We start from the raw sequence: 26,324 nt of genomic DNA, 5'->3' as shown, positions 1-26,324 counted from the left end.
GTCTCTTTAAGAAAGACTAGATTAAAGCAGCAGAGTGCCTACCTGTAAGCCCAGCACTCAGGACAGGCAGGGAGAGTCAGGAGCTCATGGCCATCTGTATAATAGGACTGTGTCAAAGAATACCAGTTAGAAAGGCTGGAGTCATTGGGCTCACAGGTGTCTGTGTTGAGAGATGGCAGTATGATAAAAGGAAAGCAGCTACTGTCTGTCACCCATGTTTGCATGGTAAAGGTTATTGAAAATGTTAAATGTCAAAGTTAACAGCAACAACTCTGAGGGACCTGAAGCATACTGCTGTATTTTTTTCCTTGTGTGTATTGTGCATATGTTGGATATGTGTGCGTACATGAGCACATGTGTACACATGTATGTTCAGCCCAGAGAGCCACTCCAGTGCTGTTCCTTTGGTGCTGTCAGCCTGATTTTGAGACAGGCTTTTGTTGGTCGGCTTGCTTATTACACTGAGCTGGCTAGCCTGTGGTCCAGGGCTCGTCCTGTCCCTGCTTCCCCAGCAGTAGGACTGACTGTAAGTGCCTGCAGCAGCCTAGCATTTTCATGTGGGTTCTGAGGACCCAGCTCAGGTCCTCATGCTGGCTTGGCACAGCAGGCACTTTATGGACAGAGCTCTCCCCACAGCTCCCTACTCATGGATTTAAACTTTAAGTTGGGGTTAAAAAGTTGCATGAAGCTGGGTGTGGTGGCGCATGCCTTTGATCCCAGCACTTGGGAGGCAGAGGCAGGCGGATTTCTGAATTCGAGGCCAGCCTGGTCTACAAAGTGAGTGCCAGGACAGCCAGGGCTACACAGAGAAACCCTGTCTCGAAAAACGAAAAAAAAAAAAAAGTTGCATGAAAAAAAAGTATACAATTAATGTGAAATCTGTGTTTGATGTGGAAGCTCGATGCCCTAGTGTAGGAAGTGCCAGGACAGTGAGGCGGCAGTGATGTGGGAGTGGGTGGGTGGGGGAGCACCCTCATAGAACAGGGGAAGGGGGGTAGGATAGGGGGTTCTGGAGGGGGAACCAGGAAAGGGGATAACATCTGAAATGTAAATAAATAAAATACCTAATAAAAATAATCTGTCTTTGATAGCTTTACCTTAATTTGTTCGTTTAGTGCAGACCTTGGCTAACATTTTTATATCTATTTTTTTCTGTAAAGATTACATCATGTTTGAAAGATTAAAAGTAAATTGAGTATTATTACACAACACTATTATTTTTGATTATTGTTTTGAAAAATCATTCAACTCTTAGTAATTAAAAGCAAAGATTTTTGTTTGCTTTTTGATAGGATATGGTAGCCTTATATTATTGATCCTCTGCCTCCTCCTCCTCCTCCTCCACCACCACCACCCCCTCCTCAGTACTGAGGTGACAGTCAGTTACCATCAATGCCCAGTGTATACAGTGCTGGGAACAGAACCTAGGGCTCCGTGCATGTTAAGCAGATGATTTGCCAGCTAAGCTGCATCCCCAACCCTAAAGGCATCTTTTTGAATTGGAGTAGTTTAACAAATCTGTGAAGGGTTTGTTGTTGGCTTATTTTAACTTAAATTAAAAAAAAAAAATGTATGTGGATGTTTTGCCTCCCTTATGCTGTGTACCACATTTGTGCCCAATGCCCATGAAGACCAAAAGAGAGCATTGTATTCCCTTGACCTGGGAAATATAGATAGTTGTGGGCCATCATGTGGGTGCTGGGAACCGAACCTGGATCCTCTGGAAGAGCAGTGTAGTTCTCTTTAATTGTTGAGCCATGCCGGGCAGTGGGAAGCAGAGGCAGGTGGATTTCTGAGTTTGAGGCCAGCCTGGTCTACAGAGTGAGTTCCAGGACAGCCAGGGCTACACAGAGAAACCCTGTCTTGAACTCCCCCAACCCCCCCCCCCAAAATTGCTGAGCCATCTCTCTCTAGCAACAATATCATGATTGTATGTAAATCTGTTTTCAAGAATATTTTGAATTGATTGTGTTGATTATGCTGCAGTTATCAATGTTCGACTCTTTTACATTGCACTATGTCATTGTCATCTATAAATAGATCGGGCTTGTCTTCTCAGCTATCCTAGGATGCTGTAGCCAAGTGGCCACGGGTTAGATACACCACCTTTAAATGAAGGTCTTGTTTTGTGTTTAAGTTCATTTTGTTGCTGAATATGTAGTGGAAAAATGAATTTTGGGCCAAGTGTTTATTATAATTAATACACAGTACGTCCTGAAGTCACTCTGCGTCTGTTGTTCTATCTGATGCGTATTGTTTAAATTTTCTTACAGGTGAATGGTACTCTGGTGACCCATTCAAATCATCTGGAGGTGGTGAAACTAATCAGATGTAGGTGAATGTTATTTTTTAATTTGTTTTCTCAAACCATTAAAAAAGGGTCACCAAGCATTTTTCTGTAACTGGCCAAATACCAAGTATTTTAGGCTTTGTGAACTACATAGTTACTACTGGAGCTTGTTACTGTAGCACAAAAGCATATGTGGACAATATACAAATGAGTGGATATGGCTTAGTTCCAATAAAACATTATTTGGCAAATCGGTCTGTGACCTAGCCCTGTAGCTTGGTGTTTTCCACGCCCCCAACCCCATTGGAAGGTCTAAGGTAAAAATTTACTAGTTATTTTGTGTCAGCTCCCAGCTTCAGTATGTCTGTTTGAAAGTATATAAATCCTGACAATCAAGGAGCTTGAGAATCGGATACAGTGTCCTGAGAAGAACTTAAACGCATGAAACTCAAGAAGAATGAAGACCAAAGTGTGGACATTGTGCACCTTCTTAGAATTGGGAACAAAACACCCAGGGAAGGAGTTACAGAGACAAAGTTCGTAGCTGTGATGAAAGGATGGACCATTTAGAGACTGCTGTATCCAGGGATCCGTCCCATAATCAGCTTCTAAACGCTGGCACCATTGCATACACTAGTAAGATCTTGCTGAAAGGACCCAAATATAGCTGTCTCTTGTGAGACGATGCCGGGGCCTAGCAAACACAGGAGTGGATGTTCACAGTCAGCTATTGGATGTATCACAGGGCTCCCAATGGAGAAGCTAGAGAAAGTACCCAAGGAGCTAAAGGGATCTGCAACCCTATTGTTGGAACAACATGATGTACTAACCAGAACCCTGGAGCTCTTGTCTCTAGCTGCATATGTATCGAAAGATGGCCTAGTCGGCCATCAATGGAAAGAGAGGCCCATTGGACTTGCAAACTTTATATGCCCCAATATAGGGGAATGCCAGGGCCAAAAGAATGGGAATGGGTGGGTAGGGAAGTGGGGGGCGCTATGGGGGACTTTTGGGATAGTATTGGAAATGTAATTGAGGAAAATATGTAATAAAAATATTAAAAAAAAAAAAAAAAAAAAAGAAATCCTGTAGTGCAGTCACTTGACCTCAGATCAGTAAATGGTTGTGAAATTCCAGCCGATCTTTTGGAGAAGCACAGGGCTTTGGATTTACAGCATTCAGGTCTGTGCATTACAACAGTAGGGCTGGAAGTGGGTGGTGCTCTTCTAAGCTGACAGCAAGGTAGGGGTTGGCCAAGTTCCAGTACCAGCAGGGCCCCAGTTTCTCTATATTTACAGGTTCAAGAGAGGATTTAGTGGTTTTTGTAAGTTTTCCTTCTGTTGGTGATAGTGGTGGATATTTGGGATATTGGGATTAAGTGAAGTCCTGAAGCCCCCCTCCCCCACCCTGCTATGGTCTGTTGCTACTTTCTAGCTCCACCCACTCTGGAAAAGCAGCTGTGTGTTTGTGATGACTTGATTCTTTTCATGGATGGTAGCATGACAGTTCTCCAGAAGCAGAGAAAGGCATGTTCATGTCTCATCATATAAACAGCTCTGCTCTCTGTTCTGGCCTGGCGTGGGTGTTAGGTGTTTGTCATGTTTTTAAAGAAATATAAAAGTGCAAAGAGAAAGCTGAAAATAAATGGCATGTAGCAGAAAAGGAATGAGTGATTGTGTCAGGTCATTTCATAGTAAGTACAGTCTAAAAAAAGAGAGCTATTTCTAGCCAAGCAGAATCACTTCATTTTTCTGACTGAGCAGACAGACTTTTATATAGTCAGTGGACTGGCTCTGCTGTGTAGGTTAGGTTAGGCTTACCTAGTACACCTTGCATAATCTCTCAGTGGGGGTTGAGCTTGAGCCCTGCCTCAGCCTCCTGAGTGATGAGTTACATGTGTGTTACGTGCCATGTCTGCCTTAATAAATAAGTTCCTTTAAGGCCTTTTGAGGGATGAGGATTGGAGTAGGGGTTCAAACTGAGTTGTATGTAGCCTAGGGTAGCCTTGAACCTATTGTACAGCTAAGGCTGGTCTTGACGTTTTGATACTATTGTCTTTATTTATCTCCCTAGTGCTGATATTATAAGCATAAACCTCATACCTGACTTATACGGTCCCAGGATTGTAACCCAAAGCATCACACATGATAGGCAAGCACGCTACAGACATAACTATACCCCAGCCTCAGTGATGACCTTTTAAAAAGCTGTATTCTAGTTCTTTCATTGCCTCCTCATTGCTTATGTAATCCTGATTACTTATGGCCTACTTTTTAATGCCCACTCCAAACATCATCAGAGTGATTGCATTTTGGTTTCCTTTGAACCAGTTAAAGAATAGAAAGAGCTAGAGTGAGGTGAGCATTTGGACTAGTAAGATGGAGTAAATGGCTTTCTCACAAAGAATATCAAGACTGAAAGCCTATTTCAAAGAATACTTGCTGGGCATTGTGGTGCGTAGTTGTGATACCAGCACTTGGGAGGCTGAGGCAGGAGCATCACAAGTTCAAACGTTACCTTGATGCAGAATGAGTTCAAGGTCATCCTGGGCAAATTAGAGAGGTTGTCTCAAGATAAAAAATATCTTAAAAGGTTCAATAAGTCACTGGACAAGTATGCATTCCCTGGGTACAGTCCTCACTACCACAGATAAAGAGAAAAAAGTTTTTTAAAAAGTTTCTCAACAGTGTTACTTTTTCTTTTCTTCTTTTCTCCTCACCTCCCCACCTCCAGCTGGTTCCTATGTAGCTCTCACTGTCCAGGGACGCCCACCTGGGTCGCCCCAGATCCCACTTGCTGATTCTGAAGTAGAGCCATCAGTCACTGGACATATGTCTCCCATTATGACATCCCCTCATTCCCCTGGAGCAGCCGGGAATATGGAGAGAATCACCAGTCCTGTGCTCATGGGGGTAAGATCAGAACATCGTAGTAGATGCTCAGTCATATAAAGATGTCTTTGATTTGTATAAAGAATTTTGTGTATTCAACTTATCAGTAAACTTCCATTCATGATTCTAGTTACATAATTTTCTGGAATAATTGTTATTGTGGTAAATTTAGTTGAACTATTAGATACCTGTCATGTATAAGACAGTGTCCAATCCACAGAGATATGGTTATATTTTTAGTCTATGCTCAGAGTTGTTAGTCATCTGACAGTGTCTGCTTTTTGAAGATAAGAGTGGCTTTTTTGTTTGTTTGTTTGTTTACCATTGTGTTCCTAATGCCTGAAATACTGCTAAACATATTGGAGGGGCTTAATAAACCTTTGTTGGATGAGGTTAAGACTCTATAAGTAACCATAAAAAAAGAAACAGAATGTAGACCAAGGGGGAAAATGCTACGTTGTGTGAGGCTTTCAAGGAGGAGAAAGCACATCCAACTGTGATGGTCAGGATCTTCAAAGATTGGTTGTGTTGGAATTTAGCCGTTTATAGTGGGTGACGGTGGTAGTCATGGTGAGAAAGGCAGACAGGTGGAGAAGATAGAATAAACCCATCTGAGAGCCAAGAAAGTCCCAGAACTTTCAGAAAAGCAAGACTTTTGTTTAGCTAGTGCCAGTTAAGGAGATACGTGGTGGGATGTGGCTTAACAAAAGGTCATCTGTGTACTCACAGTTGGTGAGCAAGTGTACACCAGTAACTGAGGAAGCAGGAAGAATCCCTTTGACTGGGAGAGGGGTGTGATTGTTATGGCAGTATAGGAAGACACAGAAATTGGTAAAGCAAAAGTGATGAGTTGGAAGTTGTCTCAGATTTCCGGCAAGCTGCAGTGGAAATGGAACGAAGTATGGGATTGGGGGTGCATTGGGAGGGGTGCATTGAGGTGGATGGATGGATGGATGGATGCATGCATGTTTGGTAGTAATGTCTCAACTGGGAGAGTAGAATCAACAGATTTGTACTTCTGTAATTCCAGTTCTTCAGCTGATACCCACATTTACTGTTCTTGTGAACATAGTTTAGTGAAGGCAAAACTATTCCTGCCTTCCTGTTTTCTTAATGGAATGAGCCACCTTCATTCATAACTTCCAGGAGTAAGAACTCCTAAAGGATACCTCGCTGACAAGGAACACCATCTCTCTTGGCTTTCAGTTTTAGCCTCATTTCTCCTGTGCTGTGTTCTCATCCTTTTCTAGGAGGAAAACAATGTGGTCCATAACCAGAAAGTAGAGATTCTGAGAAAGATGTTACAGAAGGAACAGGAACGGCTGCAGGTACGGAGGTAGCCTGGGCTCTTCGTAGGCCAGAGAACCTGGGAGTTACTGTTGCCCATAGTCAGTGGATAGAACTGTCCCAGTGCCAGCAGCTGTTGTGCTAGCAGTGGGTCTTTTCTCCACCTGAGATGGATAATTAGTTTCTAAGGTGGTATTATAACTTTCAGTTGCTGCAGGAAGATTACAACCGAACGGCTACCCAAAGATTGCTCAAGGAGATCCAGGAGGCCAAGAAGCACATCCCGCAGCTGCAGGAGCAGCTGTCCAAAGCCACGGGCTCTGCTCAGGTAGTGGCATTATTGAAAGTTCTGCCCAGTGTTTGCAGAACTTCTGGGATTGGGTCAGAGTATGTGGTAGTTTCCCTTTGAAAGTGATGTTTTTAGCAAAGGATAACAGGATGTTCTGTGTAGGATGTTACAGATGTAATGATTAACAGAAGTAAGTGTGGGCTTCCGATTGTTTGCTTGTGTTGGTTCCAATGAAATTTAGGAGAGTTGAGTACTTTTGATTTGCTGTGACAAACCAGAAATGTAGTTGAAAGTAGCTACACTTTTGTGGTTCACACTGTCACAGTGACAACTGATAATGTTTTTTAAAGAGGGATGTGAAGTTTTTGCAAACTAATGGGCATTGTGACAAATGCATGGGCAGGCATTCTGTAGCATCCTGAAGCTACTGTCGTTCTCCTCTGTTTTACAAATGTACTTAAGACTGACTGCACAAAAGGGTAAGACTTGAGTTCAAGGCCAGGCATGGCATAGCACTGAGGCCAGGGGAGGCTGAGGCAAGAGGATTGCACCTTGGAGGCCAGCCTGGGCTACAAGGTAAGAGACTGAGTCTAGGAAAAGAAAAGAGAGATAAATGAGAGAGATAAAGAAATTCTGAAATCCAAACTCATTAAGATCTCGAAGCTTCAGTATTTACTTTTCTTTTATAGGCAGGATGTCACTTTTACAACGCTTCCTGACTTACCCTTCCAAATGCCAGGATTACAGTTGTGCCCTGTCATAAATGAACATTGTCATAGTCTTTGTTTTTCTTTACGGATGCAGAGTCTAACTGTATCTTCCTGACTAGCTTCACACTTGGCTATGTAGCCCAGGCTGGCCTTGAACTTAGCACAATCCTCCTGCCTTAGCCCCCTGAGAGATGGAATCGTAGGCATGTGCCATGCCCAGTTTCATATTTCTGGCCTTAGTGACCCTAATTTTATTGTAAGTTTAGGCCAGGTTTTAGTAGAACTTGCTCTAAAGGCAAAGTTATGGAGGTGATATGCTAGAGGTTAGAAACCTCAGCCTTAATGTCAGCCGCACATCCTGTAATGTTCCTGTTGAGATCCACACAGCTTCCTGTATTTCATTTCAAAGGAATGTGGATAACTGGCCCTTGCTTACTTACCTTTTGCCTGTGCGTGTAAGATGGGTAAAAGCTGATGAGTTGTTACCGTTTTTGAATTAGTAAAAGTCATCTTTACAGAACTGAAAAGAGTATTTGGAGACCATTTATCTTACTTTGCTAATTTTAAAGTGAAATACTATGTTGTGGTTGGGAAAGAAGACATTGCTGAGGTTCTGTGATACGAGAGGTCTCCTGGTTTGCTGTACTTCATCACACATTCTTTTGCATTTTGATTATTATGCTCCAGTAATGGTATCTCTGTTTGTGTGTGCATGCATGCATGTGCCCTTGTATGCACATACACACATATTTGGTAGCGTTGTGACTGAGGCTTGTGAATATTAGTCGGGCTATACCACTGAGCTATATTAGAAGCCTTTTATATTTTTATATTGAATAAAACAAGGAATTTACCCAATATGAACAGTGAAAATGTAGCTTTAGTAATTTACCTTTATAGCTTGTGACCAAATATTGAACACTTTAATGCAACTCAGAAGCAGTGAGAAGGCATTTAAATAGAAGTAGTATAATAGTTTTTACTAATGGCAGATAATCTAAATGATGTAAGTTAATGCTCTTGGATATATATATATATATATATATATATGTGTGTGTGTGTGTGTGTGTGTGTGGTGATAGTTGCTTTTGTAACTTTTCTTCTGTGCTAAAACATTGCTTTTTCTATCTTTACGGTTGTTCATTTTAGGTATATAGAACTCATATTGTTTATGCTTTTTACTTTAAGTACTTTGACCATAAGTATTTTTAGCATATTGGTAGCCAGCCCTTAGCTGTATCCATGTAGAATGTATGGGAACTGTTCCCTTATACAGTCAGTAATCACCATTCTCTCCTATGACCGAGTCTGTATGATTCTTCAATCTGTTTTAGGATGGAGCTGTAAATGCACCCTCCAGGCCATTAGGTGATGCCCTAACCCTCAGTGAGGCAGAAGCAGATCCTGGAGATGGCCTGTGCAGGACTGACTGGAGCAGTGGAGATGCTTCTCGGCCCAGTAGTGACAGTGCTGATGTAAGCTTTAATCTTTCAGTCGTATCTTCTTATATTCTCCTCATGTCCCTTTCTTAAGCTATGTGTGTTTCCAATGTTGTCTTTTATAGTAAAAGTTTTTATATAGTAATTGGTGAACAGAAGTTCTGCACACTGTTCTGTGTGAGCTTTTAATTCCAGAGTTCACTTTTCCCCCAGGCATTCACTGCGAAGTGCTTCTTGTAGGGATGGAATTTCCCAGCAGGCTTCTTGTTTGTAGATAGAGAGGCAAATACTTGTGCTTTTTAGCTCAAATGAGAGGCCAACTGTTGGTGTCTTTAAAAGCATGTTAATATTCCAATTGTGGCCAGAATGACTCAGTCTTGAATCATGAGGCACTTTGCCATTACAAAGAGAAGCAGCCTTTATCCTGTTAGACTTAGTCACTAGCCTGGTTTTACTGACAGTTCTGTCCTGATTCACACAGAGACTACCAGATGGATGTATTTGTTCATAAAAACATGTTAGGTTCATCCAGGTAGTGGAGGCGCACGACTTTAATCCCAGCACTTGAGAGGCAGATGCAGGTGGTTTTCTGAGTTCAAGGCCAGCCTGGTTTACAGAGTGAGTTTCAGGACAGCCAGAGAGCTATACAGAGAAACCCTGTCTCAAAAAACCAAACCAAACCAAACCAAACCAAACCAAACCAAAAACATGTTAGGTTGAAAATGATGTAGAACTATAGTTTCATGAATACTAAAAGCTAAACCAAGCTAAGTATGATAGCACATAAACTTTAATCTTAGTACTTGGAAGGCAAAGGCAGCAGGATCTCTGCGAGTCAGAGGGTACCCCGATCTAAATAGAGAATTCCAGGCTAGCCAGGGCTACATAGTGACTCAGGCTATCAGCATTGCTTATGCAACATTATTTTATGCATAGTCCTGGTGATAGAAAAGAAATAGGTTGTCTCTTTTAAGGACAATGAGGTCATAGTTTTGTATCTGTGGGCTCTGGAATCAAGTTAGTAAGTTGTGACTAGTGATGGTTTTAAGACAAGCACAGGACATTAGGTTTGTTGTGTATAGAAGAGATGTTGTTACATCTTGTGACTTGTGAGCACACAAGTACTGGTGAGTTGTTTAAGAGGAGGGGAAACTGAGGCCTGTGCTCTAAGCCTTTATCTAGGATACCTTTTTTTTTTTTTAAAGATTTATTTCATTTATATGAGTCTTCAGACACACCAGAAGAGTGCATCAGACCCCATTACAGATGGTTGTGAGCCATCATGTGGTTGCTGGGAATTGAATACAGGACCTCTAGAAGAGCAAGCAGCCAGTGTTCTTAACCAGTGAGCCGTCTCTCCAGCCCTATCTAGGCTACCTTTGAGGCCTGGCTTACTGGTTCCGTTTCTAAAGCAAGCAAAATTTGAGAATGTTTTTTGAAAGATGATGATAACCAGATTTTAGAACTTCAATTTTCAAGGAAATTTATAATAGCTAATATTGTTCAAGCATTATAATAATGCTGGAAAATTTTTTGTTAATTCTGAAGACAGCTTTGTGGAGTATTGCCATTGTCACATTATAAAAGAAGTTCTGAGGGCAAAGGGAGGTTGCTGGCTTGCCCACCTTATTCAGGCACTAAATGATTTGTCTCTACCTAGCTCCAGGGGACTGATCCTCTAAATGTACACAAAGGAACTGACACATGAGAACGTGGCATATTTTAAGAGAATGAAGGTTTTAGGGCAACTTAGAATATCAGGATTAGGAGTGAAAAGCTAGAGATGAAATGAGACAGACCGGAGGGCAGGTGTGAAGGCTCTCCCAGGTGTGTGAAGCTCTCTCTCCCACTCATACTGGCAGCACTGTTTCAGGAACAGTCTGCCCTCTGCCCTATGTATATTACCTGCCGTTTCATTTCCAGAGTATGGGCATTCAGACCAAATGGTATGGATTGGAAGTTAGAATTTTATTTTGTATTTAAGAAAATATTAGAACCAAAATCTGTGCTTTCCAAATACAGCTATATAAAATGGAGTTAATTGATGAGTTTGGAATTAGGCATTACAGCAAATTAATTCTGTCGTGTAATTGGTAAATATTAGAGTACATAGTATCCTAGTTTCTCTTGCTGTGATGAAACACCAGTTGGCTTACACTTCCACATCATAGTCCATCATTGGAGGAAGTCAGGACAGGAATTCAAGCAGGGATGGAACCTGGAGACAGGACCTGATGCAGAGGCCATGGAGAGATGCTGCTTCCTGTCTTGCTGTCCATGGTTTGCTCGGCCTGTTTTGTTACAGAGCCCAGGACCTCCAGCTCAGGGATAGACCCACCCACGATGGCCTGGGCCTCCCACATCAGTCACTGGTTAGAAAAACGCTCCACAGAGTTGCGTACAGCACGTCTATGGAGACATTTCCTCAGTATAAGTTCCATCCTCTCAGATGACTCTAGCTTGTGTCAAGTTGACATAAAACTAGGCAAGACAAATAGTAAAATGACTGAGTACAGTATTTAGACTCTAACATGTACGTAAATAAGGAGCACCATCAGCAACGCACCAGTGTAGAAGACAAATTGGAATAAAGAGACAGGGGTATCAAAATATAAGGAGAGTGGCTTCTTAGAAATTTAAAAGATGAATGCTGAATGGATGACAGTCACCATTTGTGCCAGAAGTTACACTAATGCCTTGAGATACTCTTTTTATTCTCAAAGTATCTTAAGTAGTATTGCCATTGTATAGATAAACTAAGACCAAATAATTAAATATTGTGAAACCCTGAGGAATAACCTAGTCCAGATTTATCTACTGAGCACATAGCAAACTTCTTTAATTCCCACAAGTGTCAGTTTGAGGTAAAAGTAGCTTATGAATTTCCATATTTCTTTGAACTGTACTGCAGTGAATTTGGAAGGATCAGTCTTCTTTTGAGTTAGCATATTTTGCTTTTAAAATTTGTTATCTGTGTGTTTATGTCTGTTTGTCTGGTAGACACACACATTTATATGTGCACGTGGGTGCATAAAAGCCAAAAATTGTCACGGGTGGTCTTTCTTCTATCGCTGTCCATCTTACTTTTTGAGACAGTCTTTACTGAACCTGAGCTTACCAACCGGGTAGTCTGGCCCGTCACGGGGCTCCCAGGATCTGTTCATCTTGCCTCCTAGAACCTGGCTTACAAGTAGTCTGTGGCCAGCTTTTTCATGGATGCTGGGCTGGGCTCCAGGATTCATACTCACGTCTTTATGGTTATGGAACAAGCACTTTGCTCACTGAGCCCTTCCCAGCCCTCTTCTCAGTTTTATAAAATAGTTGTCTAGTATTTGTGAGTTAAAAAATATAACTGGTTGCTCAGTTCTGTGAAGACTTAAAAGGATGTGACAAGCCAGTTTTCTCAGAAGTGCCTTACATATCATCTACAATTCAGGTTTTCTGATTTTCATTGTTTTAAATTTATTTTGAAAGTGCTTCAGAATGTCTACTCTTAACTGTAGAAAGTCATTAAGATGCATAGGTATTGGGTCTAGTTAATCTTGCTATATGATTTTTTTTATTGCAAGTTTTTTATAACAAAATTTTAGTAAATATAAAATAATTATCAAATATATTTATAAGGAGAGAGAAAGAGAGAGGGGGCATAAGGAGGTCATGGGTCCCATCACACCTCTCATAACCCAGTCTCAGCTCAGACTTGTCTGTGATTCCTGTTCCTCAACTCTGAGACTTTTATTTCATTAATGTGACTTTAAGAGGTAAGATCTCTAAAGTGGATCTTCAGTCTTATTAAAACTTATGAATTAATAATTTTCCTAACACACAGTTTGATTACCCTAATTGTCTTACAGGGATCAGGGATTTTTTTTTTTTTTTGCATTTTGCTTATTTGATTTGTTTTATGATTCTAGGGAACAAACTCGGGACTATGATGTGAGACTCCCTCACTAATACATCCTAGTCCTGGTTTGTTTGAGTCAAGATTCAGGCAAGGTCTTTATAGCATTCCCTTCCCCTCCCTCCCCTTCCCTCTCTCTCACTCCTTCTCTTCACTTCCCTCCTCTGCCCCGCCCCCAATATTTTTGTTTGGAAAAAATCAGGCCGTATATCCAGTTAAACAACATACTTTCTGACTGTCTTTTCATGGTGCTGTGTAACCCGGTCCTTTATCTTTATTTCCTGAAAACTTAAAGTTAGATCTAGAGTATTGACGAGATTAAGGTTTGATAGTTATTGTTGGCAAGGACAATTCATGGGTAATACTGGGTACATTTCCTCCGTCATAGCAGGAGGGGAGTGGCTGTGTTAGGTGTTAAGGCTTGATTTTTTTTTTCCATGATAAAATTCTCTATCAGTCTGTTACATGTCTTTTACATCCCCCACAGGGTCAAGATATCTGGATCCTTTATTCAGTTAGGGGTTTCAAAAGCATACTATATGTATAGCTGGAGAAACCCTGTCTCGAAAAACCAAAAAAAAAAAAAAAAGAGACTTCCCTTTACTAGCCATTACTTACCATAAAACATAGTTTGCATAGGAAATGCAACATTGTGACATTTTTCCTGGGGACATTGTTTCTATTCACCCCCTACAGATAGGGCAGTGACAAACCAGAGATGGTTCCATCCAAGGCCTGTTCAGTGAATCAGTTGATTGAGTCTGCTTCCAGGATGATGGGTGACTCAGGCAGTTACATCACCAACAAAGCCTGCCTCTGCCTGCCTGATGACTCAAGGAAGCTGCGTTATGGCAGTCCTCCACACCGCTGGCAAACAGCGGCACCACAGAGAGCATGCCGGGGTCCCAGCTATTGGTTTTTACTCAGAAAATCCTCACAGGAAGGCTCCTGGAGTCCTGTAAATCCCTTCTGAGTTTCTCGAGCCCCTTAGTGCTCGGCTCCCTCCAGGAGGGAGGATCCTGGTTGGGGAAATGGCTGCATCTCATGCAGAATAAATATCTCCACCAGAGTCTATATTCTTTGTGTGTGTGTTCCTGTTTGTTTGTTTGTTTGTTTGTTTGAGACAGGGTTTCTCTGTGTAGCCCTGGCTGTCCTGGGACTCACTCTGAAGACCAGGCTGCTTCTAACTCAGATCTGCCTGCCTCTGCCTTCCTAGTGCTGGGAGAGTCTATATTCTTAAAAAAAAAAAAAAAAAACTCCAAAGAATGACCAGTGAGGGGTGGGGGTGAGTATATTTGTAGTATTTTTAACTCACAGGTGCTAATGTAAGCCATCAATTGTAATGTGAATAATTAGGAGAAGAGAAGACATAGTTTGATAATGTATCTGCTAAGAGAGATGATAAAGATAGAGTTTTATTGGAAATAATGAGTTGGAGGTCTGCCGTATGCCTGGTCATAGTTATGAAAAGGGAAAGGTGCCCCAAGCTGAGGCTTAGATGAACCACTTTCATTGCTTCTGTGCTTTTTCAGTGTGATGTGGAGAAGCTGAGAGAACAGGTAACGCCACTTAGGATATGAAGGGTATTTAGTTTTTAATAAGAAGAAACAGAACTTTGTCCCCTTGTACACCGATCTTCCCCATTTTCTTGTGGTCCTTACCAAAATGAATTAATTCTTGTGTGTATGTGTTCTCTTTTCATTAGAGTCCCAAGAGTAGCCTGAGAGAAAGAAGTTACCTGGAGGAAGCCCCAGAGAGAAGTGAAGGAGTTCAAGACTCTGTAAGTATGACATCTGCGCACTGAGGGAGTCCAGTGTGGCACACGTGCTGGCAAGTGCTTCATAGCGGAGCTCTGTCTCCTCTACCTTTTCTTGTATTCAGGATGTGCTAGGAGGATCTCACCTGCTGTCTGGGAGAGAGGGTGGGGGACAAAATAAGACCTTTTTATTAGAAGAACATAGGAAAAACTTGAATAGGTAGTCCATAGCATTAATAGTGGATTATTACAGCAAACTATGCCATAACATTTCCTATGAACTTGTTTCTTTACTTTTTGTTGTTTTGAGATAGGGTTTCTCTGTGTAGTCCTGGCTGTCCAAGAACATGTTTAGATCCTCCTGCCTCTGCCTTTTAAGTGCTGAGATTATTGGCATGCACCACAAGCGCTTGCATGCTTTCTGGTTTTATGGGTGGACTATTTTGACCTGTTCACATAAACAGAATCACATAGTATTTTTTCTTTGTAACTGGCTTATACCAAGTAGCATAATGTCTTCAAGTTTGTCCATGTTGTACCATGCGCCAGAATTTTCTTCCCTTTTAAGACTGGTTAATACTCTTCTCCCTCCTCCTCTCCCTCGCCAATGCGTATATTAAGCAGAGTATAACATGCACATATTTAGTAGTTTTAAATATGTAAGAAATGTAAACCTCCCCCATGTATATACATGCTTATGCACCACTGTGATATTTTAGTCCTTTTGAGCATCTATTTAGAAGTGCAGTGGCTGGATTTTCATACTCTTGAATAAGATTTTCTTTTGAAAAACAAAAAGTTCATTTTCATTGTGTGTGTGCATGATGTGGCGTTGGTGCTGTCTCTCCACTCAGGTCCCCAGGCTGTGTGGCAAGTGTGCTCACTGCTGAGCTCACAGTGCCCTGGGATTTATACACTCTCAATAGAAAGCTTTAGCATTATGACTTTATTTGGTATTTTAAATGTTTGGGTGTTTTGCCTGTATCTATGCCAGTGCACATGTGTTCAGTAGCCAGAAGAGAGGGCATCAGATCCCTGGATGGCTGCATACCAGCGTGTGGCTGCTGAGGCCTGAATGCAGGTCCTCTGCCAGAGCAGAAAGGGCTCATTAACTGCGGAATGTCTCTCGAGCCCTTAGATTTTATTTTTTAATAAATGTATTTGAAGTTTTACTGTAAAAGAATCAACGAATTTTGTGATATCATCAACATTTTTGAATAGTCAGAGACATCCATCCAGTTACAAAATAAAAATGTGACTGTTGTTGAGAATAAATGTCTATTGCTTCATCTAGTTTTTAAAATTCTAAAAAATTTGAGGTTAAAGAAAATAAAAGCAATTTAAAAGGAGAGATAGGGGGTTGGGGATTTAGCTCAGTGGTAGAGCGCTTGCCTAGCAAGCGCAAGGCCCTGGGTTCGGTCCTCAGCTCTGGAGAAAAAAAAAAAGGAGAGATAGAATAGGGATGGGGCTCTGGGGCATCGGTAGACCCTTACCTGCCATGACCAAGGCCCTGGTTTTAGTTCTAGCATCACAAAACAGAAGGAGAACTTAGCCAGTTTTATGTCCTCTCATTACTAGGTGTGAGTATATGTGAATGAACGAGTGAGTGAATGAGTGAAGTATTTTAAAATATGACTCCTGCGAGCAAAGGTGCAGTGAGCAAAGGTGGTTTATTAGTGTCAGGGGAAGTCACACTCTCCTCCTCAGCCCTCCCCCTTTCCTGTTCTGAGAAATAGCCAGCACTCTTCTGTCCATTGACTTTGAGCATTTGAGAGCCAGCAGTTTGAAAATAGAGCACTTCAGTGATGATAGTAAGCACTTCCTTTTGAACAGCGAGGCGGGGGTGAAAGCAGGCAAAATGTAGACCAGGGACTGTTAGATCTGATGGCAGAATCCACCAGGATCTGCCCCCTGAAGATTTCTAACATAGAATAATTGATGGGTTTAGGATGATAGATTCTAAGCCCAGCAATTGTGTTCTGTTGATTTTAAACTTTTTTTAAAAAAAAAAATGAGAATAAAATGGAGCTTCATGGATGAAGTGAGCCATGCATTTCTTTGTTTGAAACAGTCTCCTTTCTCTGCCTCCCAATGTATGATTATAGGCGTCATCCACCGTACCCAGTTCTGTACTTGGGTTTCCTTCTCTCTGTCTGTGAGCTCAGATCTTTTCTCTGTTGTTAGCAGGAGACACAGTCGCTGGTCGGCAGTCCCTCCACCCGGGGCGCCCCTCACATCATTGGAGCAGAGGATGATGACTTCGGTGCTGAGCATGAGCAGGTAAACCGTCAACTTTCTAAGACGTCTGAGTCAGCACATATCCTTTGGAAGCTGAGATAAAACTTGTTAAGGATGCAAAGCTGAGTCTTAAGGCCCAGCACGTTGGGGTGACTGCTTTTAGCTTTGAACAGAAGAAGCTAACACTGCAGACTATAGATGTGGGCTCATTTTATGGGTACTTGAGAGTTTCATTTTATTGGGGTGGGATGTTGCTGAATATGATACTTAAAAACAATAAAGTTTACAAATGCCAGCTAGTCACTCATGGGAGGGATGTCATTAGCCTTTCAGTCTTTTTAACCTGTCTTCGTGCTAAATTCAGTGATTAGTTTTAGGAACTTGTTTTAATATTAGAAAGATTTTTGAGGCATGGCCTCACCTAGCCCAGGCTGACCTAAAACTCTCAGTGTAGCTGAGGCTGCCCTTGAGCTTTCTCCCAAGTGCTGGGATCACTGTTGTATACCACCACTCTCAGGGTACAGTTTTTTAACAGGGGTATTTGAAGCCCTTAGGAGGCAGGAGGAGCATGAGTTTGAAGCTAACCTGCACTGGCTACATTGTGAGGTCCTGTCTTGCTTTAGTTTCAAAAACAAAAATAACAAAGAATACTTCTGTGATTTTTAGATAAAACATTCACGTTGTTTCTTAGTGATGTGCCCTTTGTTTTCTTCTTTCTACTTTGTGTATCCCTTATTTCTGGTTCTTGCCTGCATTGTGCTGACTAGGACTCCCAGCATGAGGCTGAGTCTGTCTGGAGGAGCCCTGGCTTTATTCAGCCCTCTTAGTCAGAAAACATTGAGTTTCTCTTGCTTTAGTATGTGACTGACAGCGGTTTTTGTAGATGTGCCTAATTAGGTCAAAAGTTATAAGCTAAAAAATAGTCCTAGCTTAATGGGAGCTTTCTTTTTTCTTTCTTTCCTTCTTTAAATGTCGACAGGATGTTGAGTTTTGTAGAAGGTTTGGGGCGATTGGCTTTTCTTAGTTTCTCTCTTACTGAGGCAGATTGCATTGATTAGTATTAGGATTGAACTGGGCTTGCGTTACTGAGATGACCCTCAACCAGCCATGACAGGCCAGCCCTTTACATTTTATTTAGCATTTATCTAGTATATATGTGGATGTGCAAGTGTGTACTCGCATGTGCACACATGTGTAGGTCAGGGAACACTTCAGGGGTTGGTTCTCTTGTCTTGAGGCAGAGCCTCTCTTCCTCTGCCCACCACTGGGCTGCTTGGACAGTTTTGGTTAATTCTCCATGTCCTGCCTCCCATCCAGCTGTAGGAGTGCTGGCCTTCTTACAGATGAGTGCCACCACAGCTGGAGATTTTAAATTATTCATTTACTTTTTTTTTTTTTTTTATGTACACAAGTGTTTGGGCCGATTATTGCGCTGCAGAGTGCTGCAGAGGCCAGAGGAGGGCTCCAGAATCCCTAGAACTGGAGTAGTTAACACAGGAACCAAACCCAGGTCCTTTGTAAGAGCAGCAAGTGCTCTTAACTGCTGGGTCATCTCTAGCTCTCATATCTGAATTTTTAAAAATAGAAAATAAAAAAATAAGGAAGTTGGTAAGCCTGTAAGCTGAGCACTTGGGAGGCAGAGACAGGAGGACCATGAGCTTGTTAGGTTGGTTCAGGCTAACCAAGGGTGTATAACAAGACCAAGAAGTAAACAAAACAAGACATGAAACAGCAACAAACAAACAAAATAAGACCCCCCCCCAAAAAAAAAAAAAAAAGAGATAGACAGAAACAGGAAGGGGCCAGCGATGAAACAGACCCTTCAAAATCACTCTCCAGTATCCTTGCCCTCCACCAAGGCCACCTCCTCAAGTTCTCACCACTTCTCAGTTAAGTCCTCAGCCATAAGCCTGTGGGGGACATTCCAGACGGAACCCATTACAGAAGGTCAATGGGAAATTCTGCTGGCTGTGTTCAATTGGCCTCACAAGTACAGTTTAACTCAGTTTTCAAGAGTTCCTGATGTGTAATCATTTTTTTCCCTCTAGATCAATGGACAGTGCAGCTGTTTCCAGAGCATTGAATTGCTGAAGTCTCGCCCTGCTCACTTGGCTGTTTTCTTACACCATGTAGTCTCACAGTTTGACCCTGCAACATTGGTAATATATCTTATAACTTACCTGATTAAGCAGCCACATACTGATTCATATGCCGGAGAGCTTTTTATCTGAAAAACAAGAATAGACAGGCTTATTTTCTAAATTTATAAGGATAGGCATTTCAAATGTTATTTACTAAATTATTACCTTTTGTGTTTTTTCACTGTCTTTTCCATTTCTTTCTCCATGACAGCTCTGTTATCTCTATTCAGACCTGTATAAGCAGACGAACTCCAAGGAGACTCGGCGTGTCTTCCTGGAGTTTCATCAGTTCTTCTTGGACCGGTCTGCAGTAAGTTGCTGAGTTAATTCTGGGGTCGGTCAGTGCATCCATTGCCTCATGGCCCTTGATTTCCTGTCCCCTAACCATGCCATGGAAGCGTAGCATGCTTAGTGCTTGATTATACTTGACTTAAAAATAATTTCTAAATTAATGTTGGGTATATGAATTTTTACAAAACATTTTAGGGAGTATATATGTATATTTGGAAATTTATATGTACGTGATTAGATTGGGAAATGAAAAACATAATATAGATGATAGACATATATATGAGGATCCAAAGGATAATTCTTGGATAACTGAATTCTGAGTGGCCCCTCTGGACATTAGAAATACACTAATGACTAATAAATACACTAATTTGACTAAAAAGTTGCACACTGAAGCCAGCAAATCACTGCGCTTTGTTTTACCAGTGGAAGTGCTAGGGAAGTGGCCCACCTGGTAGTGTGCTTGCCACACAGGCGTGAAGACCCACGTTTGATCCACATGACTCCTGGGAAGGCAGAGACAGGAGGATCTTGGGGGTTTGCTGTCCAGGAAGTCTAGCCAGTCATTGAGCCTGAGGTTTGGTGAGGGATCCCATCACTGACAGTAAGGTGGGCAGTGATAGAAGAAGATACTGCATTGTCCCCTGGCCTCCACTCACAAGCACAACACACCACACACCACACACCACATACCACTCTTGCTTAAGTCTTTTATTTTTAAGCTGAATTTTATCATGAGCATTGCTAAGTAAGGGTACATAATATCCTATAATACGTCCTTGGATGATCTTGTTGCTTGGTCCTTTTCTCATCACCTGTTTTTGTTTAGTTTATCTTAAAAAATATTGTTTCCTTAGTGTATGCATACACACATCTTCATATACACATGTAGGCCAGAGGCCAACATCAGGTGTCTTTCTCACCTTATTATTATTTTTTTACTATAATTAGTTTTTTTTATTGGTGTGTTTCATGTATACTTGTGCTAAGATGCAGAGGGCAAGCAGTGGAAGTCAGTTCTTCCACTGTGTGGGTCCCAGGGATTGAATTCAGGTTTTTAGGCTTGAATAACAAACTCCTTCCGTGCTTAGCCATCTCCCTAGCCATCCATGTTATTGTGTTGAGACCAGGTCTTTCACTGACTCTCAGCTCAGTCACTGACTTAGATCAACTGACCAGTGTGCTCCAGGGATCCTCCTGCGTCTACCTCCCCGCCACACCCACTGTGCCCTGCTTTTATGTGGATGTTGAGGGCCCAAGTTCAGGTCCTCAGTCCTCATGCTTATTTAGCAAGCATTTGTCTGTAGGAACTTCTGCAGTCATCCCACCGCTCCCCATATTCTTTATCCCTTTAGTTTTATACAGGGTTTCACACCAGCCATGAATTCAGCAGGTCATTGAAAATGACCTTAAACTTACTTTCTTGCCTGTTTCCTAATTGCAGAGATTAAAGGCATCTGCGACCAGCCATATCTAGTTTTATGAGGTACTTTATGAGGTGCTGGGATGACGCCCATAGTTTCATAAGTGCTAGGCAAACACTTCGTCCGCCACATTGCCAGCCCTTGTCTGTTCACACTTGTTCTCTTAGATGACTGCTTTAAACTCTAGTCTCCATCACTTCTCTCCAAGATTTCTCAACTGAAGACTTTGTTTTTTATTTTACTGATTTTTTTATTTTCATGTATGTTTGTTGTCTGTGAGGATAATGTGCCACCTGTGTGTCAGTGACTGTGGGTGACAGAAGACAGGGTCAGGCCCTAAGTGAACTCTTCGAGATCACATGCTCTTAACCACTGAGCCATCTCTGCATCCCAGCTCTGACCCTGCTGCTTTCCTGGAAAGAGTGTAAAGTGTGGATGGATCACCTACTTCCCTCGAACTGTGCATCTGCCTGCCTGTTGGCTGCTCAGGAGCTGTGCCAGCAGCAAAGTGTTAGGAGAATCCGTGCTAATGTGTTCATTCTTCTTTCATGTGACCAGTCAAAATTATATTACTCATGTCCATACGTAAATGAATTAGTTTTTATTTGATTTCTTGTGGTGCTAGAATCACACCCCTGTCTCGGTGCACTCAGCAAGGCTGTGCTGTTGAGCTGCACTGCTAACCCACATGTACTTTTTTGCATGTGTGCTAAAAGAACATTTCTGTTTTCTGTTTCTCACGTCTTTCCCTTTTCCATATCCTTGAAACAGAGTCTTTTAGCCCAGGCAGGCCTTTGGCTTAAGATTCTCTCATCTCTGGTTCCCAAGTGTTGGGATTACAGACATGTATGAACATGTCTTGCCATTTCACTCTTCTTAGGGGCCAGAGATGGCTTGCTCAGCGGTAAAGTGCTTGTTGTGCAAGTATAAGTACTTGAATTAGATGTTTGCACCCACATAAGAAGCCAGGCGTGGCTGTGCACACTTGTACTCCCAGCGCTAGGAGGGAAGACAGGGAGACAAGGATTCCAGGGACTCTCCAGCCAGCCAGGCTGATAGAATCAGTCAATATCAGGTTCAATGAGAAACCCTATCTCAAAAGAATAGGGTAGAGAGTGATAGTAGAAGTCAACATTGGCCTTCACAGATGCATGCATGGACAAGTGTAAATACTTACACACGTGTGCACACATCACATACACACACCAAAATAAATTATGTAATGGTCTCATAATATTTTAATACTGACTTATTTTCAAATTTACAACTTTAGATCTTTATAAGAATTACAAATTTAGGAAGTATATGACTTTAATAGGTGTACAGTATAAAATTTGTATAAGAACCAAGATATTTCCTCTGAATACAAAATAATAATATTTTCTGTTTAGTTATTGGGTAAGGAACATTATAGTCTGATAATAATTCTACATGCTTATGGGGAGAAATCCTGATAGAAAGAAGTGTATCCTAAGATAGGTGCTTCGGTTCTACTGCAGGAACTACTGATTATTACTGATAGTTGTTGAGAGTTTAAGACTCAAAAACTCAACATAACATCCAGTACTTTTTCATCGGCAGTTTTAACAATTAGCTAAGAACATTACTGATAATCACATGGTCTGTAGGATGAGCCGCTCAGATTCAGACATGAACATCATACTTATGTGAGTCAGGTTTTCCTATATAATAGACGCATAGTTTAAGTTTACTTGTATTATTTCAAGTAATGCATAACCGATTATATTGACCAGCGTCTATAGTAAGCTGATGTCAGATATTTACGTGGAGTGGTACCGAAGCATTTATTTTGCTGCCCGATAAAATGGCTAGTTCTTCCTTCACAGCAGAACTGTGGGGAAAGAGTTTATTTCCATGTCTAAGCAATAGACAGGGCTGTGACACTTGGATGGGCAAGAACAGCTGGATTAGCAAACACCTTTGGATAAACCTACACACCTTCCTCAGTCTGTCCCAGAAGCCCAGTGCAGTTCTAACTTTGTTTGTATTGTTTCAGCACCTGAAAGTTCCAGTTCCTGAGGAAATCTCCGTGGATCTAGGTAAGTTTGAAGCACCCGAGGTCCCTGAAGATTAGCGTCTCCATCAAACTGTGGCTTGCCTCAGATCCGCTGTTTTATGTTAGTTTAGTCAGGCTACTTTAACCATGTGACTCACAGCTGAAAGAGAGTCTACTACACTGAAAGGATGAAAGGATGAGAGCTGGCTTCTGACAGGAAGTGCAATAACTGCACTGAGTAGGTTCTCTGGTGTAGTAAGTTCAGTGTGGACTGTGCAATGTCACTGTGTTGCCAGTGTTGGGCTGCATAGACCATCTCTTTAGATCACTTAATTCCTCTTCTGTGTGCAGAAAAGAGAAGACCTGAGCTTATTCCTGAGGACCTGCATCGCCACTACATTCAGACAATGCAGGAGAGAGTCCACCCTGAAGTTCAGAGGCACTTGGAGGACTTCCGGTAAGTCTGCCGTTAGAGAAAACTTGGTATGCTCATTGTGAGTTATTTGTCTTATATTTTTAAATAGGAAAAAGCTACAAAAGTAAACCATATGACTTTAGCCCTGTTGTTAAACATAGTGGGCATCTGAAGTCAGAGGGTGGATGAGAGTTCATAGTCTCCATTCAGGCCCTTTCAGCACGGAGGTGGCTCAGTGCAGCATCTTTGCTGAGTGTGTTACTGCCAGAAATGAGTCAAAAGCATCAACCACCACTAGACCCTTGACTTGTTGGGTCAAAGTAGGAAACAGGACATCCTGCCTGTCCATAGTCAGTTGTAGGTAGGGCTGTCTAGACACCTAGAGGGAGATAGTTTGTTCTCTGCTGAGCTATTTTTTCCAACTCTTTTAGACAGAAACGCAGCATGGGGCTGACCTTGGCTGAGAGTGAGCTGACTAAACTTGATGCAGAGAGAGACAAGGACCGGGGAACTCTGGAGAAGGAGCGAGCATGTGCCGAACAGATCGTTACCAAAATTGAAGAAGTGTTGTAAGTCAGAGCCGCATGCAGAAATGCTGCTTTTGCGTGGAGCCCTCTTTAAGCAGATCTGGCGGAGCAGTCGGATTGTAATGTGTAGAATTATTCGTCCTGACACTTGGAAATGGAATTTTTTTCCTGTTGAAAGCTCTTGCCTTCTCCGTTCTGAGTGTTGGTTAATGAGTAACTCCAAGACTTGTGATCAGTGATAAGCACTGGTGACCACTTTCACTGCATGACTTAAGGCCTTGGGAAGTACTTGCTGCTGTAGAACACATCCACCTAATGACGCGCCTGTGAAATGGTGGGGGCCCTTTGTGGAGTAGAGTTGCTTGAGTATTTTATCCTTGATGTACACGGGACCCTAATCATTTAGTTCTCTTTTGTTATTTCAGGTGCCTGAGCTTAAGTAGCAAATCTCTGATTAAATGTATATGTTTCTTTCATCTTTTTGATGGCACCTTGGATTGAACCCAGGGCCTTGAACTGTGTGACTTACAGATAGATCACTTCCAAATGTACCACTGACTTATAGATAGACCATCTGCAATTGTATGTATTTCACCTTAAAATATTTCTATTTTTAGGCTGACTGCTCAGGCTGTAGAAGAAGAAAGGAGGTAATATAATGTTCCCTACCGCAACTAGAGCTAGATTTTCTCTCTGCTCCAAAATGTCTGTGTCTTTCAACTTCATACATAGACTGTAGGCTCCCTCTGGTGGCCTGCTTTTTATTTGGTTTGTAACTCTAGTGTCATGTGGATAGAATTGGTTTGTGTACTTTTTTTTTTTTTTTTTTTTTTTTTTTAGTTTCTGCCTTGATTAATTTCCATCATTGGGCCTCTAGAAATCACTTGATCTCTTTATTCTGACCATCCTTCTCACATCAGAATTCTCACAGTATTCAATTGTTTCTCCTCCAGTTCCACAATGCAGTATGTAATTCTCATGTATATGAAGTATTTGGGAGTAAAAGTGAAAGAACCTCGAAACTTGGAGCACAAGCGGGGTCGGATCGGCTTCCTTCCAAAGATCAAGGTGCGGCTGGGGCAATAGCACAGGGGCTGCCTTGCCATTCTGCACGTTTGCGGACAGTGATCCCTTCCCAGCGTTTACTGAGGCAGCACATCAGCCTTGAGCACCGTGATAGATCTAACTTGGTCTCTCTTGCCAAGAAACTATTTAGTGAGAAATCCACACGTAGAAAAGCTTATTATTAGGTAAGGTAACGTTTATATGCCTGCCACCTGCAAACCAGTACCTTAGACTGTCACTTCAGGGCACCTGTCTCTGTAATTATTAGGTTTTATTTAGTGTTTCTTTGAGTGTAAGGGTGAGTCCCTAGTTTTCAGCATGGTGCTTTCACATACTATGAAAATGTTGAATGGATGAATGATGCTGTAAAACAGCAAATGTTTGTCAGCAAGCTGCTGGTAAAATTAGCTTTTTACTTTCTAAGAGTATTGTTTGTGTTGAAAGCTGAGTTTGGTGGTGCAGGCCTGCATCAACAGCACTTGGGAGTTATAAGCAGGAAGATCCAGAGGTCACGGTCACCCTTGTCTATATAGTGGGCTTAAGGGCAGCCAGGACTACATCAGATGTTGTCTCACACCAAAAATGCAAAAACAGAAAATAAGGCATGCTGAGCTGGAGGTTCACACGCAGCTCGGCTCCATGGGTGCCATGGTTCTTTTCTGTGTATCGTGCCATTTCCTTTCAGCTGGCCATTAGAATCACATTGCTGTATTTGAAAACATCAACAAGACCTACTGTTCGACGTCTCTTATCTTATTGTAATTGTACCTTGAATTTAGCAAAGCATGAAGAAAGATAGAGAGGGAGAAGAAAAAGGGAAGCGAAGAGGATTCCCCAGCATTTTGGGACCCCCAAGAAGACCAAGCCGCCACGACAACAGTGCAAGTACGTTGAAGCTCGAGGTGCTGTTCTTGCTGCCTTTCCACAGAAGCCTGTTTGGTCGGGGATGCGTTGCTGGAGGCAGCTGCTCTGTAGTTGCTGTTGTTGATGCTGCACTGTGCCTTGTTTCCCCCAGTGCTGTTCTGAACAAAGCTCACCTACGGTGCTGTATTAACTGTTGTGAACATCTTCATCAGTGACATGTGCCATCCCATGCCTGCCATGGCTTCTTATCTTTGATTTTATGTGTGCCTATTCAATTTATGTTTGCTCAATTTAAAAAAAAAAAAAAAAGCTTTGGGCCAGGGAGCTAGCTCAGTTGGTAAAGCTCTTAGAAGAGACATTCAATCTGCTGTAGAGCCATGTTGAGGGGAATGCCTAATGTAGTAGCTGGAATCTGGGAAGCCAGAGACTGGTGGATCCCTGGCCTGCTAGCCTGACCTACGTACTGAGTTCCATGTGAGAAGGGGCTGGACTTAAAAAAGAATGTGGACTTTGACTGAGGAATGGAAATGGTACTCAGGGTTGTCTCATTCAGACCTGCACACTACACGCACACATACACACATGCATGCACCACGCCCCTGGTCATCGATCCCTCCACCATGACTTGTTTAGTCCCTTTGTACTTACTGTTACTCTCTGCGTATTTCTGTGGTTTCCATGTGTCCACTGTGCTTTTTCTGACAGCCTGTCACCTCCATCTGCAGAGCGAGGTCAGACCACCAGACAGTGTGGCAGCAGAGATAGATGTGGTACTAGGA

The 26,324-nt window shown here is 42.0% G+C and overlaps 1 protein-coding gene across 5 annotated transcripts in view; it reads left to right on the top strand.

Annotated features, from left to right (window-relative positions):
- The window catches only part of Arhgef12 (Rho guanine nucleotide exchange factor 12), a 142,414-nt gene that overhangs the window by 83,946 nt on the left and 32,144 nt on the right, over positions 1-26,324 (top strand). For 3 of the 5 annotated variants that reach the window (XM_029481424.2, XM_029481425.2, XM_029481423.2), the window contains 15 exons: positions 2,274-2,331; positions 5,024-5,202; positions 6,432-6,509; positions 6,677-6,796; positions 8,802-8,942; positions 14,513-14,587; positions 16,748-16,843; positions 18,850-18,960; positions 19,154-19,252; positions 22,675-22,717; positions 23,026-23,131; positions 23,521-23,658; positions 24,234-24,266; positions 24,570-24,684; positions 25,461-25,566. In XM_029481424.2, coding sequence (XP_029337284.1) covers positions 2,274-2,331; positions 5,024-5,202; positions 6,432-6,509; positions 6,677-6,796; positions 8,802-8,942; positions 14,513-14,587; positions 16,748-16,843; positions 18,850-18,960; positions 19,154-19,252; positions 22,675-22,717; positions 23,026-23,131; positions 23,521-23,658; positions 24,234-24,266; positions 24,570-24,684; positions 25,461-25,566 — 1,498 coding nt within the window. The remainder of the gene's footprint in view (positions 1-2,273; positions 2,332-5,023; positions 5,203-6,431; positions 6,510-6,676; positions 6,797-8,801; positions 8,943-14,512; positions 14,588-16,747; positions 16,844-18,849; positions 18,961-19,153; positions 19,253-22,674; positions 22,718-23,025; positions 23,132-23,520; positions 23,659-24,233; positions 24,267-24,569; positions 24,685-25,460; positions 25,567-26,324) is intronic. The other 2 variants (XM_021171561.3, XM_021171560.3) reach the window with 1 other exon arrangement.

The sequence above is a fragment of the Mus caroli genome, unplaced genomic scaffold (genome assembly GCF_978045245.1).
Source record: "Mus caroli unplaced genomic scaffold, Mus_caroli_1 scaffold_11, whole genome shotgun sequence".
In the NCBI taxonomy this organism is placed as follows: Eukaryota; Metazoa; Chordata; class Mammalia; order Rodentia; family Muridae; genus Mus; species Mus caroli.
This window is presented reverse-complemented; position numbering and strand designations above follow the sequence as displayed.